The sequence below is a fragment of the Lissotriton helveticus genome, chromosome 9 (assembly GCF_964261635.1).
Source record: "Lissotriton helveticus chromosome 9, aLisHel1.1, whole genome shotgun sequence".
Lineage (NCBI taxonomy): Eukaryota > Metazoa > Chordata > Amphibia > Caudata > Salamandridae > Lissotriton > Lissotriton helveticus.
In genome coordinates, this window is record NC_136070.1 from 566,719,349 (window position 1) to 566,735,852 (window position 16,504).

Consider the following 16,504-nt stretch of genomic DNA (forward strand, 5'->3'; position numbering starts at 1 on the left):
CCTGAAAGTATCAAAACTTTGTCTGCGCAGTGCATGCACCATTTGCACTAGCAACCCCTCTCCTTCTCCCTATAACTTACCCCACTAACGACATAGACGAAGTATGGGAGCAGGGCTGCAATCTTTGAATTGGTTTGTAAGTCTTGTAAGGCGACCTGTAAAAATAGAGACAACTGGGTTACGGCAACAGAGAAAATTTTCAATCGTATAGAAGGGAGCAAAAATAAGGTCTGAACATTGGGAAATAACCCTGACAATCTGCATTTTGTATCCAGGGCATTTACAAAAAAACTGCATTCATTAAAAAAAAAAAATATATATATATATTTCTTCAATTTAAAAAAAAAATCACCGGGATGCCAGGGATAAATTGATATTAGCAGTGGCTTGTAACAAAGCTAGTTCTACACAAATATTGAAGTGGTCCCACATACTGTGGAACACTGCGGAGTGAGATAAAATTATATATTCAATGATTCAACAAAGGGAAATAATTTCAGAACTTGGAAGTCATTGAGTGACTACTTCACTAGAACAGACAGAGCATTCACATCAACACGTAGATTAAAAACATTTGATTTATACTGTTAATGTGTGGAGAGAAGTCTGAAAAGAATCAGAGGGCATGGGAATAGTTATCCATTTGTTGGCAGGTGGGGGGGGCACTGAAATGTCCTAGCAGGATGGAGCTATTGCATGCTTCAAAGTGATTCAAAGGGTTATGTTATCTGAGCTGATAATATTGCTGTTTTTGTGTTTTTAGCTGGGGTTCACATAGGAGAAAAATTAAGGCATTCTTGAGGCATTTGTTTTTTTAAATATAAATGTTTTAATACTGCGGAAATGTTATCCATAATTAACAATTGTGAAATTTCTTTGTGCTTGAGAACATTGAAGATGAACCTAAAAACACATTTTAGTGATTCAAACATGGTTATTTCATCCAGTGTATTTCTTATTGTGTGCTTTGAGCTTCAGTCTGTTAACTAGCAAACGTTTATATATAATCTGGATTGTAGTACGTGTAGATAATGCAGGGGAACATATGGCTGTATGTCCATGATTACTTACTTTTAGATTCTGTGAAATAGTTTCGACCCAAACGACTGCCTGACAAAATATTGGCCCCATGATTTTCTTAACATATTTTAACCTATTGTTTACATTACAGATTGATAAGGTGTTAATTAATGTATACAATAAATGTATTTAATGATTGATGAATAAATATTTGAACAGCACTGTTAATCTGAAGGCGTGTGGTGTTTATGCATATTTAAAAAATAAACATTTTATGAAAAATGTTTTACTCCTACATCCAATCCTGTTTAATCAAGATTCATATTTTAATCAGAAGGCCATAGGACAAGAGCACATTTATGCTCAGCCTAAAAACTGTATAGCTAACTTTCAAGTTTTCTAGAAGATCATATGGAGCCCATGGGTTTAGCCAATGGTAGGCCTAGTAAGGGATACAGGATTCCCCTTCCACTTGATACCTCTGTTCTCTCTACTTTTCCCTTTAATCTGACTAGCAGAAATTCAGAAGTGATGTTATACCACTGGTCACCCAATACGAGATCCATCTGATCAATTTTATTTTTCAGTAGAATTAATGTTTTGTCCATTACATGTTGATCCCAGAATAGATTTTTTAAGCCTGGTCAGATAACATTTGGATGGCCAGAAATGTTTACTAAATCTCCCCACGAAAGAAGTATGTTTTGCAGTTCTTAATTTCATAAGGCAATTAATATCAATCAGTGAGAGATATGAGATGATCCTACAGTGATAAGGAAAGTGCCACCCTCTGCATTTGCACTTTATTTTTATAGTACTGTTATACTGATTTAAGGTGCTTTTTTAATGTTCCTGGAGGAAAAAATAATAGTTTATGATTTCTTGTCATTGCAACGATTATGAGGGGTTGTTTCTCCAGTAACTATTACAGACAGTTTTTGCACCTTAGGTATTACCAGGTGAGGTGATTGTTTTAATATTTTAAGAACTACTTGTACTGTACAATTTTATTGCTAACTTTTATGGCATTGGCGAATAAAGTTTTACTTGACTGGAAGTTGATGAATGCTCTCGGGTTTCAGATTCGTCCAATACTTTCACACCAAAGAAGTTCTTCAAATGTGAATGTAAATGTAAAAATGCAGCAAAATGAATAACTTGATATCCCCCAATTCCATTGAATATAAATCAGAGCAGTAAATTAAAAACCACATATTTAACTTTTTTTAAATCTATTTTTACTTTTGTGATTCTAGATACTTGCCTAACAAGCAAGTGGCTGAGGAAAATAGCTAAGTGGGAAATAAGTTGAGACAATGGTTAGCGTTGTTTAATGTCATGAACATTTAATGAACAATCCAAGCATAAATGTGAAATAACGCATATTAAAGTGCCGTGAGTGGAATACATTTTAACAATGAAGCTTACTTTAACATCCCTATCTGTGGCCCCCACAGTAAAAAGATAATGTTTATGATACATATCATCAATTGCTGTTAGAGGGAGTATATTCACCAATTTCCAGTTCAGTGACTGGTCAGTGCTCCTGTGCTGCAAGCCACCCTGAAGTGTTAAAGTATGGTTCAGTATTTTTTCTGGGCCTCCTTGTGAACAAGCAAAGCCCACTTTAATCGATCACATCTTCTACTGTTGGGGTAGTTCAGGGCACATACATGCACCAGACTATCATTTGTAATAAACAGGATACTCGCCCTGTTGCGTACCCTCTAATCATGACGAAATGGTTATAGAAAGCCTGTAGCCTCATCGTCCTCTCAGTGCAAGTAGTTCATTTAGAAGCAAGCTTGGATGCATGCTACTCCGCTTTGTACAGGATTGGGAATGAAAGACGTAATTCCGGTGCACTATGAAATCCAGGTTGTTCCATAGCAACATATTGAAAGTAAAATGTACTGTTGTTAGTTCTAAGGGCTCTGCTTCCATCGGTTTGATGGTGTGGTGAGAGTATTTTCTTACAATATGACTGACATGTCTACTTCAACAAGCAAGATGGTACTCCCAGCTTTGTTGTTTATTTGTGATACTAGGAGAGTTTTTTCTGATCAAGATGGTGTTTCTGGTAGCCACCCATTTAGCAGGGCCTTGAACCTGCTGATGGAGGCTCAGCAGACTTTTTCATTTACTTCCACAAAAAAGAGCTATTTATAAGAGGTTTATCCCGTCCTGTTCCAGAGGTAGTATGGCTCGAACGTTAGTGGGACAGAAAGACTACTTGTCGGTAACAAGAGTACTTCAGGCCATCGTTTATAGATTCCCTGTTGTGCATAGTAAGACATCTGATTGTTAGGCATAGAATGGAATTTTTCAATTTTAAGTGAGGGTACGGACCCAAGCTGTGCCTTAAAATTAATTTCTATGGTATTAAACTGAAGCCCACAATGCTGCAAATTTTAGATGGCGTCTTCATATTGTATTTTTCCTGGACAACTGGGCAAGAGAGATCATATAGTGGTTTACTAAACAGCCACATCCTTTTTTTCTCCCCTGCAGAAATGATGGGCCAGCCACGTGCACATTTATTATGCATATATGCTGCAAAACTTTGTTACAGGTAAATAATGTTTTGCTTTGCAGTGTCAATCTATTACAGAGTCATCGGCTAAAATTATTCCTCATTTACAGTGGAGGTAGGAGTGACAGTGAAATAGTAGCAAGCAAGGTTTTCAACATTGTTTGCTCTTCTACTGCTTCTTGGTGTCTATCAATGCTCACATAATGCTTAGTTATTACATGTACTTATGGAACATCTTACACATTTGCAAATGACAGGAAATTAATGAGCATAAGGATTGCTGCTTTTTTTCATGTTTAATGTGATCTCACAGTCTCAAGAGTGTTCTATCGGCCAATGTGGAAAGCGGTGGTTCCAAAATCTTTTAGAACCACGACCCACTTCTTAGAATTGTTTATTTGCCCCCTAATTCTCTGACAAAATCATTTTTACTGGAATTAGCTTGTTATTATGATGAGATTATTATTAATCATATTTGCAGATAAAGAATTATGTGGGTTATGTGACGAATTGAGTGTCAATACTGTGCACTGTTTGAAAGAATGTCTTATGAAATAAGGGTTAAAAAATATTTCTCTATTTTGATGGAATTTAGTGCATTTGCCAAAAAATTATTCTGAATTTTTTCCACCTGTGCTAAGCAGACATAACACTGTCTGTGCTACAGTATGCAGCAGAGTTTAGAATGCAGGACAACAACATTTGGAAACCAAAATGGGTACAAAGCCATCAGCAACACGAACTACACATTTAGGTCAGGAAAAGCTGCACATGGTCATGTACTGACCTTCATAAGTTGGGGGTCATCTCCCAGGACAGCACGGGTGACTTGTTGGTAATATTTTAACAGATCATCGGACAGTACTGAGACTGCACTGGGAACTGAAAAGAAGCAAAAAGCATACACATGAGCAAACAATGCAACCTCAACGGACTTGTGATATGAAATTATTACTGCCAAGGGAGTCAAGAATGGGGGGCGAACATGGAAGGGAAAGCACAGGGCACAGCCAGTAGGGGAGCCTTGGTGAAGACAACACATATGGAGGCAGGGCATAGAGCACACAAGTTAATCTCCTTAGCTGGCCTCCTGCTTACTCTCTTCCTCCCTTTAGCAGTACCTGATTATTGTGCCACTACTTCCCAGACCTCTCCTACCCACATACATATCAGCCTATCTTCACATCCTTCCCTACTTCTGCCCTTTCTCTTACCTTTCTCTTATCCCTAACCCTTCCATCTTTTCTATTCAAGGTCTTTCACTCCAAGTTCTCCATTCATTGGCCTCCATCTTGTTATTCCATCTCGGACTTACTTTACTAGGCAATAAGGGTGACATGCTGCATATTTTGCTAGATTGTATGGCGCATATACATCAGCGTAAATTGCATTTGAGACCTGTTTTTGTAAAATATGAAATAAAGTCTCGTGCTCAGGCGGTTGACTTACTCACAGAAATGCCTAATCTCGAGATTGCAATTGCAATCGGAAATTATATGAAGTCTGTAAAAAGCTCTTAGCAAAAGATTGTAATATATTTAGAATTATATTGGATTTTAGTGATTTTATGATGAGTATTTATACATTTTAACTTAATATGAATTACATTTTTCTTTCCCAGTGCCATACGGGTAGAATTTTAATGAGTAAGTACGTTTTGTATCTACTTTGTGAGCCCCAGATTGAATTTGGTCATCAAAAAGCATATCCAGGAATAAGAATGTATTGATGAATATGTTGTTTCTTATTGTTTGTTACTGAATACGTATTTATCCCTGTTTTAATGTTTATATTGTTGGGTATTGCAGTTTAAAGACTAAGGTCTAAATAAACATTGCTTTTGACTGACTGACTGACTTACTTTACCCCCCTTTTATATCATCCACCTGAATTCCATGGTACCAACCTCCTGCCCTTTGATCTCGCCTTGTTCTCATATCTCACTTTAACACAGATAACATTGACTGTTGGATGTTACTGGAAGAGTTAATACCCTATTTAGACACCAGTATAATATGGGCTGGGGACTTTCACTTTATAAAGGACACCAGCACAGATAGGGTGTAAGCACTGTCTGACCCACCTCAGGAACTGACCCACCCTCAGTTCCTGAGGTGGGTCAGACTGCAACATACAGTTGTCCCTGGTGCTTAGAAAAAGGTACTAGACAGAGTTGCCCTCTGTCCTCGCTATTGTTCGCCTTGGCGATAAAGCTATTAGGCTTAGAGATGTTTTAAAGGACTGGAGAATATGAGTGGGGGACAAACTACGTGTGGTCACCCTGTATGCAGACGAGACCCAGGAGTGTCTTAACCGACCAGGGAGATAGGCCCACATCTTGAGGCATGGATTAGAGGGGCACAACAGAGCACCAGGCCTCTGTATTAATAAAGAAAAGACAGTTATATTCCCGCTGGAGAATTTAGAAAGAATGAACCTTGAGGAGCCCGCACTGATGGGAATCTGCTGGCATAATAACAGTTTCTGATACCTGTTTATATAAATCATGCATTCAACTGATAAACAATATGAATATAAAAAGGGGAAGGTAATGCAGGGCCTAAAGAGGGCTACACAGTCCTGGAACAATCTTCTCACATCTACAATGGGTAGGATTGTGACTGCAAAAACGGTGCTTCTGCCCCCAATGTTTGTATGTGCTGTAAAACACAATATGTCAAATTCCATGAGCTACATTTAAAGAATGGGTAGCTTATTGATAACACAAGGCTGGGCCGGGAAGAGAAGCTAAGTAGGTCTGTAGGTGATGCAAATGGACAGAGAAAGAAGTGGAGTTGGCCTAACTTATCTTGAGTTGTATTCCATTGTGGTGCAGCTGTAGGATGCAGTAAAACAGTGCAAGGACATAGCTAATTGGGGAAAAGCCTGCTCAGCAGGCTATTGGGTGTGGAATCATTCTGGTGCTCCTCATGAGGGGTGGAAATGTGCCCAAAAGATATCCCTATATAGTATGGCTGACATCTTCAGCATGGGAGGCAGTGGTCAAGAAAGTGCTGGGACACCCTCCTTTTTCAAGGAAACTGGAAATTGGGTGGCTAAAACCATTTAAACGTATTAGTGAAGATATGTCAATAGCATAACTGATTGAGGGAGAGTGACTACCCTAGGGAAATTTAACTGGGATAAGTGTTCATCTCCTTTTGGGAGGCTCAGAAGGCATTGGAATACACCTGAGGTTGTTACGTCAATATGCAAGACTGTTCCGGACAACCAGAGAAATATGGGCAGACTTCCCCCAACATTCCTGCCACGCAGAAACCCTGAAGGCAAGACAGACAATGGTAGGGTGTCGTGGGCGAGTTTCACAACTCTATATGCCTCTAAAAGCACATAGGAAGAAGGCCCAAATGAAAGTAGAACAATTATTGGAGGGCGATTCGCAGATGATATTAATAGATGCGTTTGAGATTGAGTATGCACCGTGGTGCAAGAGATTTCTAGTAATACAAGATTCACCCCAACTCATTTAAAACCATTTGCACAGAACCTTTATAATCCGGACACCAACCACCTAGAAGATATATAGAATTTATTCTAGAAGTCCGTCCCCAAACCATATATGTAAGACACCGGATGCCTCATTCACCTATATGACTTTGGCCTGTTGAACTCCGACAAACTACTGAAGGCAAACTACAACGAAAATAAAGTTAATCAGAGGCACAAATACTGATATATTGGTAGATCACTTCTAACTGAATACGATATATAAGTAGGCCAAACCTCAAGAGAATCCACTATAAATTTGCAATATTCGGTTTGTGCTGCCCAAAAGGCATACATCAATTGACTGGATATACCACACAGGGCCAGCAGAGGCAGGCTGGAGGGGGGACCTACTTGTATGCCCAAGCGGAAGAAATTAGGATGAGAGCATTCAAGACAGGTGATAAGATTGACAAACAGGAAATAAATAACATGGGGAAATGGCTGAAATGTAAAACAAATAAAACATTGTTATGCCAACCATTTAAATACTATACTGCTAGTGTAGCAATAGTTGCTCATAATACAGGTGTGTATGAGATGATGAATAAAAATCACACACACAGGTTGTTAACTTTTTTTGTTTCTATATTGCTTTTACTTTAATTCTAGGGTGAAATCTGCAGCATCAAACTAGGGCAAGTTGTAACATTGACATTTATGAGGGATGGCACATATACAGCCACTATCAAATGTAAAAATGCGTTCTATAAATGCTGTAATTTATAAATAAAAAGTTATGAAAATGCAATGGTATCACCGTCTTTGGCGTTTGATGATACTCTGGCATTCCTGTGACAGTAGTAGCAATGCTTAATACTAGACCAATCAGAATAGCATGATCAGTGAGTGAGGTTCTTACCAGTTCCTTGGGCCTCCTGATTTCCCTTTCCATCCAGGTAGGAGACATGCACTGCAAAGGAAAAGAGGAGAGCATCACACAGAGTCCTTCACTTTTATCCAAATCAATGGAAAAGGGTAAATGCCCAAAGCTTTACATCCAAGGTCAGTGTGAAACCTCAAGTCTTATAAAAGGGCGTTAAATACTGGAAAATACCTAGACAACATCTGCCATTTCTTCAAAGGAAAGGGAAAGACCTCACCAATGTTTAGATGTCCCTAACATTTGGTATTTCTGGTCCCAACAGATTTGGCACCTAGATAGCCCCTCTGCTTTAACTAGGAAAGGTGGCCCCTCCCCCCAACTGCCAACTAGTCAGGGTCTATCTCATAAATGTTCTTTGAGCACAATCTCAGTGTCTAAGACACTCACCTTGGATGATACCCTCAGACAGGATAGTCTCCGTGTTTGTAGACATGTGTTATGAGCAACACCCCGTGCAACGTGCCGTCTTATTAAATACTCGTCCGAGTCCCAAGAAAAAAAGATGGAAAAAAAAGAGCAGGGTGTAGGGTAGGAATACGTTGACCACCCCCCCAGGCTTGGTGGTGGTATCCCACATGGAACCTGACAGGAGCCAGAAACATGTTTTCTCTATTTTGCAGAGGATTCGTGAATACGCGACATTGGTTGCATGATTAGGGGGGTTTGGATGAATGTTGGGGTTGGTCACGGCCAACCCCCATCTGCGTTACAAAAACTGTCAAAATGTATTGAAAAAAACAAAGCTTACAGGGACATTATAGTTAGGAAAAATAATTAGAAAAACCTTAGAAACTCACAAAAAACACAAAGGTTACAGGGACGTTATAGTTAGGTTCAGAATTTACACACATAAAACCATAGAAATTCAGCAAGTTCTAATTATCTCAAGAAACTATAACTCATGCCCCATGGTAACTATAACTCACACCCTCGCCACGCACTGCTAATTGCCCCACAGATTACATCACTCATAACATCTTCTATGACATCATTGATAATATCACTGCAACGTTTGCTATAAAATTATTGATGAGAACATTGCATGGTGGGGGCACGAGTTATAGTTACCTCTTAGGGCGTGAGTTATAATTTCTAGGGATAAGTCTAACTGCTTAATTTCTGTGGTTTTGTGTGTGCAGATTCTGAACCTAACTATCCCACCCCTTTAACCTTTGTTTTTTGTGTGAATTTCTAAGGTTTTTAAAATTCTATTTCAAAACTATATAAATTCAGCAGTTATAGTTATACTTATAGTTATACTTATGTTAAGAAACTATGACTCGTTGCCGTAGGTTACTTAACGGTTCAAGTTATAGTTTCTTCAGGTAAGTCTAACTATAAGTATAACTAGAACTGCTGAATTTCTATGGTTTTGTGAGACTACATTCAGAACACAACTATAATGTCTCTGTTACCTTTGTTTTTTTCAGTGAATTTCTCTGGTTTTTTTTAGCACGCACATTAATTTAACCAGCGCCACGCACTGTTGGCTGCAGGTCCCGAGGCCAACCCTACCATATGAACCCAAACTCAAGTTGCGCACAGCTGAAGGCCGTGCGCAGGATGGGGCTAGATGCAGTGCATTGTTTTTTTCTCCATTTTTGATTTGAATTTGAGGACCCTCTGCGATTTTACACAGAAGGCCACAGTGAGCCCCACAAGGGATCTGACATAAAAAGAAAAGTGGGCAATGTTTTGCCCATGAGGTGTCCTTAAGGCAGTGGTTCCCAAATTTTTTTGTTCCGCGGCTCCCTTGACCCACTGGCCATTGTCCGTGGCTCCTCACTGTTACTTTTTTTGGAGGGTGGGGGGATGTAGGCCGGGCCTCGGGAGTACTTGCATTTTTCTCCTTGAAAATCATTGGGATGAAGCTGATGAAGGTAATATAATCATATACTCAGGGTGTTTCGTATTACGAAGGTTGCACCTCTTTTAAAATATTCCTAAGTACACTTCTTTGCTCATGCCTTTTTAGAGTACTCTATCAAACTTTTTTATCCCACTTACAATGCTAGATAGCACCTCTATGCATGTAGGCCCCATTGCGAAAGTGTTTCTGTGCTTGAAGAATATTTGCAAGCACTTCCATTTCTACCCATGTCATACGTGCCAACACACCTGTCTCAGCAGGGTGACTCATGTTTTTTTAAACCTCATGCAGCTTTATTTTTGCTGTCTCCTCCCTAAAAATTACCCCCAAATCAACGCAAGCCAAATAAATTCCTATGATTTTTGTTTTAATCGTCCTTCTTTCTTGCTTCTAAATGGTGGCAATATGCCGTATATGGCATTTTACTTCCCTGTGCTTCAAGGAGAGAGCAGGCCTGGCTGGAAATGTGTGTACTGAAAGAAAGGTGAACTGGAAGTATACCTATGGTTCAAGTACAAGTGTCAATACTTAATAATACTTAATGTGTTTAATAGACAGGACAACTGTACTTTCCTGATAACTTGTACTGGTGTAAAATGCATTTGAAAAACACCAAAATTATTATCGAATGTAACAATATAAATCAGGCATTTTCCACTTACTTTGGGAGTGAAATATGGAGGTCATCTCTCTCTCAACATGCCATCAATTAAGCACTAAGTTTACAGCTTTAGGCATGTCACTTACAAATCATCAACATCATGTGTTTAAGTCTAATTAGTTTAAATGAAGCCAACAGACCCTTCAACATTAAATGCATTATAATGTTTGATATGCGGCTCCCCTGACTAGGTTTGATGGCTCCCCAGGGAGCCATGGTGCACAGTTTCAGGACCATTGCCCTAAGGGTTCCCTCTATGTGCCCTATGGGGTCAGGATATGTGTATTCTGACCCCTTACCTGGTTTTGCACTCTTTTACGCACCCCCAGCTAATGCAGCAAACAAAATGGTGGCTGCATCTTTTTTGTGAAGATGGGCCAGCCAATCAGGGCCTTGCTTCCACACAGGGGTTCGCAGTTCCTTTGCAGGTGGATCGCCTGAGGATACTCATCCCTATATATACAAATTTGTTTATCGCTTAATATCTCAAAAACTACTCAACAGATTTACACCAAATCACGAAAGCACGATCAGCAGACCAAAAGTTCGCTTTCTGCCAAAGTTCTGTCATTCCATCTAGCAGTTTGGGCTGCAGCCACAGCTAAAGAGTCTATGGGAATTATCATGGGGAAAACGCTTTTTTCTCAGCCCCCGCTTCCCAGACCACCCCAAAACTTTGAACAGCAGTTCAAGTGAGCGGCGTATTAGTTTGGAAAATTTCGGAATGATTCGTCAACCAGCGCCAAAGATATAAGCAAGGGCAAAAACAACAGGTGATGGACAGAATGCAGAACATTGTCATACATTCACCCCAGTACAGAGATCTGGGCCTAAATCCATTGTTTTTTTGCACTCCACACCACCCCAGGTGAGACATGGCCATATGCAAATCAGCCTTGACCCTGTGCCTCATGGGAACAGTCCAGCCCGAACTGGCAAGCCATGTCTTTCCTGGACCGGAATCAAGCATCCAAGGACCGGTTTCTGGCTATCAGCCGTCATCAGCCTGGATAGCTTGACTCCAGTGGTGTGGAGAGCATGGGACTCACGTCTGAGCATACCCATCCCACTCGGAGCGACAAAGGCAAAAACAACAGGTGATGGACAGAATGCAGAACATTGTCATACATTCACCCCAGTACAGAGATCTGGGCCTAAATCCATCTTTTTTTGCACTCCACACCACCCCAGGTCAGATATAAGCAAGTCAAAAACTGCTTTTTATAGAAATTAGGTCCCAATTTTTAACTACCAACTGACTACTGCCTAGTTCTGCTATTTGTACCATCACTAGAGATTCCAGGCTAGGTGCAGCAGGTGACGTAGGAAGTTCTTCTCAGTTGTTTGCAGTGTTGACAATCTTTTGTGACCATATACCTCAACTTCATACAAACCTGTTATTTTGGCTTTCATTTTGTAGACAGTGATAGCTGGCTCAACTAGCCTGTTACCTTTCCTTATTTGAAAAGCGTACTACATCTCTATTGCATTGGCATAAGGTAGAATCATTTTTGACTAATTGCTTAGCCCCGGGACTGGTCCTCAGTCGTATTCCCAGATAGTCGTAAGAGTGGACTCGCTCGCAATGCCATAGATTTTGAAGGTTGATTTTAGCTTGGACACTGGCTTGAGTAACATAACCTTGGTATTTTTAGTATTGATGAATATTTCTTTGTGTTAGAAAAGGGGTTCAAAGCCATTAAGTATGCGGTGCATTGCGATTTCTGTACATGCCAGTAAGACTGCGCGGTCTGCATTTAGCAAAATTGGTATTTGATCTTCTCCCAACTTGGGGACATCCAGGTTAAGGAGGGATAAGGTTTTACTCACGTCATTTAAAAATAAGTTAAATAATGCGGGAGGGAAAACACAGCGTTGTCTGACTCCTGAGTGTATTCCTATGTTCTGTGGACATTTGCCTTAAAGGTCACATTGTCCCCTTCCTCTTATCACTGTATAATTTGATCATCAAGATGTTAAGGAGTTTGTCAGGTAAACCAGTGTAGTCAATAAGATTGATATATCATGGCAATCAAAAGCAGTTTTAGATAGAGGATGACCATGTATATTTGGGTGTTTTTCATTATGGTGTATTTAGAGCAGATGAGGTGCAGCCACATATCTTGGTCTAGAGCACTTTTCTCTTTATGACAGCCTGCTTTTAAGTGCTTTATGATATGTCCATCGTCCATCCATGCTGCCAACCGTGATAAGAGTAGTCTTTTACTACAATGCCTGCCCGGGATTCATAACTACTTCGAGCTAACCCACATGGTCCATTGCCTGCAAGCCCTGGAGATATATTCTGATAATAACAAACATGTTAAGTGTTTCAAGACATTAGCAACCTGATGACATCTACAAATTTCTAACATCACAATACGGACTCTTGGCTACATTGCCATAGTGATCTCATTATAAGCACGCTAGACACTGTTCGTTATAGCATCCCAGACAAAATTGATGACATAGTCTAGGGTTGTAGAACTAGACATTACTGAAGCTTTACTGGCACTCTCATATCCTTAGTCTCAGGATAAAAAAGCTTAGATTTTTCCATTAATAATCTCTTCAGCCACAACAGCCGTCTAAACATGTTCATCATAAACTCAAACTCTAGTTCTCTTTGGTCTGGAACAAGAAAATGTGTGAAATGTTTCCACTGATTGGCCGTCAGACAAACAATGGACAACTTTCCTGCTTTCAAACAAATCTGTCAAAGTCATATCAACACAATTGCCGCTACGTATCAAGCACAGATTAACACGCTTAATTCCTGGCTCTCAAAGGAGCTTAAATATGTCAAATTGAGATCACTCAGTTCGAGGTTAAAAGCAGAAAAATAGAGAACATATAAAGATCACTTGAAAACATTTCGGAATGCAATTAACAAAGTCAAGAGTCTGCCACTGGGAAAGTAAATTGAGCCTGGATTCAAACACCTTCAGCAGATTACTTCAGATAATCGCTTTCTCAATAAAACCATACACAGAACAGCAACTGCCACACGTTACCAAGTCAGGTACAACAAAACAGCAAACATTCTTTAAAACAGAGTTTTTTTTTTCATACTGATTGTTTCAGTTATATAAAAGGACTTATAAAAACAAAAAAACTGAATTGGCTTTATGTAAATGGTCAATAAAATGGTAATTTATGTTGACTTCATTACCAATCATTCTTCTCTCTTTCAAGTTTAAACCCATCATGACTGATGAAATTTAAAATATTTTCAAAGGATGAAGACTAGTCAACCCCAATACTGCAGTCTCAAGACTAGAACTTTCTTCCTTCCTTAAATTACTGTCTTCTAACTTACAATATATTCTTAAAGTAAATCTTATACGGTGACAACCAATAAAAAAAAATAGATATTGAAGACTCTGGTAGAGTGCCTTTCAATTTTAAGCAAGGTTCCAAATAAAGCGATCAGCAGTTGGGACGCGATTTTGGCAGAGGACTCTACTGCTCATATTGCCATGCAACTCTGACTTGGGAGGAGGCAGGGCAGAGCCTCAGAGCGCTATTTAGTGCCAACAGTTACCTCACTGCGTAGGATGCGATATATGTAGCGGAAGGACTCCGCCGCCCATACTGCCCCGCAGCTGTGACCTAGGTGGAAACGGGGCAGAGCCTCAGAGCGCTATTTTGCGCCAAGTTACCCCACTGCTAGGAACGTGATTTTGGCAGAGGACTTGACAGTCCATACTGCCATGCAGTTGTGAGCTTGGAGGAGTCAGGTAGAGCCTCAGATCACTATTTAGCATTGAAAGTTACTCCGCTGAGTGGGATGCACGCAGGCACAGCCCGGGCGAAGACTGGGCCAAGTGCGGGCTCGTCTGCGCAAGTCAGAGGCTGGGCAGGGCCACCCTCCTTGGATCGAGGCAGATTGGTAAGAATAACTGGAGGTTTTTCATGAAGGTAGACTTGTCTTCCATTCTATAGTCATAATGGACAAAAGAAAAGCTAGTAACCTCAAAGGCAGAAGTAGTTCAAAGACTTTTAAAACTCCTATCACCAATTATCTTTCGTCAGTATAGGGGGTGGTTAACATTGAACTGGGTTTGGTGGAGGAAAGGATCGATTTGGTGCAGCGTCAGTCTAAAGACGTGCCCTCCGCTTCAGGGTCCCATGTCCCCTATGTGGGGGAGAGTGTCTACTCCCCCACATAATTAAGATACCACTTTTAACGCCATCAGTAGTTAGTTCCACATGTGAAGCCCAGGGGCTTCTGCCAGTTTCAGCCAACTTTCTTACCTTTGAAGCGGTTACCTGACTAAGCCATAATGTTGGCCGTTTTTGCATCTCTGAAAGGTGCTTTACACTGCAATAAAATTAAGAACTCATAATATTTTTTTTTTACTGTAAACCTATGGGCAGTAAATGGAGCCTTATCTTGTACTAATACACTGCCTTTGCCATAGACTATACTGTGCACTTTTGGTTACCATTTCCCACACAGGGCACTTGGTTTAGGTCCCTTACCGGATGTCCTTCCAACAACTTTTCCTGTATAAGTACATTTCACTTTTTGCTATTTTGTCTGGTATGCAAACGTTTACGTTCTAGATTTTTGTTTCCAATCCTACAAGATGTGAATGTTAAACACTACCAGACTGCTATGGCCTATTTACAACAGCTCGGTTCGCTGGAAATTTGTTTTGCTGTTCTTGATTACATTAAGAGGTTGTAGGAAGGTAGAGCCCTGACTATGGTTGCCCCCAACTTTTTGCCTGGTGTTTTGCTGGTTTTCTGACTTAGTTGACCTGAGGCCCTGCTATTCAGGACCTCAGGCCCACTGCTCTCTCTGTAAAATGGATTCCATGTACCTTAGGTACATATCTAAATTGGATACTGAGCCACCTTATCAGTCCCTGTACAGTGTACCTTAGGTACCCAGGGCATAGGTGTACCCAGGGCCTACCAGGGGCTGCAGCATGTATTATGCCACCCCTGGCTGGCCATCCAAATCTGACACAACTGGCTGCTTGACAGCTGGGGCAAGGTGGTGTAATCACCCTTTGCTTTAGATATAGTATACCTATATCTAACCCTAAAAATGGACACACAGATCTCCTATCACTCACTCCTATGGCAGGCCTTAACAATCCTGAAGGCAGAGTGCTTGGAATCGTGTGAGATGGTGCTCTGGCATGAGCTGAGCCTGTCTGCGGCTTTCGGGATCCATCCCTTAGCCGTTTCCATGATATCGCATACCATATACTCTTAAGTGCATTATAATCCTCGCGGTTATATGCCAACTCTGGTATCGCTTTATCAAAACATGTCGAGTAAGGTGTCATACGAATTGGAATACTAACCCCTCGCCAATTCTGGCGACGGGGTTGGCATTCCACCCTTCTAGAGGGACACGACATGTATGTAACCCCTAACCCCGGTTAAAGTCAGACAGAGCCTTAGCATCCACAAAATGGATGCTGCCACCGAGACACAAGTCTGCCCTCCTGCTGCTGGGAGTCCTCCCAGAGCAGGAGATAAGGACAAAGGGTTTCCTGCCAGGGGCGGTGCCAGCACCGTCCCAGACAGGATTTTGTGTATTGTAGGTAGGCAGGGCTTTAGAGGAAGGTGACTGCACGTGGCACCCCGGTGCTCACTGTGCATAGGCTGGCTGGAACCAGTTCCAGGGTCACTCCAGACCCTGTGCTGGGGAAAAGCCCGCCAAGGAAGTGGGTGTAACCACCCCCCTCCTAGTCCCACCCATAGGGCAGGACTTAGTCGCGTGCCAGCCCCTTTTTACAGGATAAAGGTAGAGACTGGCCCCCTTCCAAATCAGATCATCTTTGAATCCTGAAACTACTTTCTGCGAAAGGAACTCAAGACTTCTTCCTAAGATTTCTCCCTTGTGACTAAGGAGTAGTCACCCTGCATCCGCAGGCACCATCCAAGAACACTGCGGTCTGCTGTAAGTCCTTCCTCCGGAATCCGACTGCCCAGCTCGACGAGAACCGGCTTCCCTGGCACCTCTGACCTCTACCCACCTCTACAGCCCAGCTGAGAACCGTGGGT

The 16,504-nt window shown here is 41.0% G+C and overlaps 1 protein-coding gene across 1 annotated transcript in view; it reads right to left on the minus strand.

Moving 5' to 3' along the window:
• Positions 1–16,504, minus strand: part of TAF6L (TATA-box binding protein associated factor 6 like) — a 164,438-nt gene that overhangs the window by 31,035 nt on the left and 116,899 nt on the right. Inside the window, exons 7-9 of the mRNA XM_078660493.1 lie at positions 7,923–7,973; positions 4,341–4,435; positions 81–155 (exon numbers count right to left, since the gene is read on the minus strand). Coding sequence (XP_078516619.1) covers positions 81–155; positions 4,341–4,435; positions 7,923–7,973 — 221 coding nt within the window. The remainder of the gene's footprint in view (positions 1–80; positions 156–4,340; positions 4,436–7,922; positions 7,974–16,504) is intronic.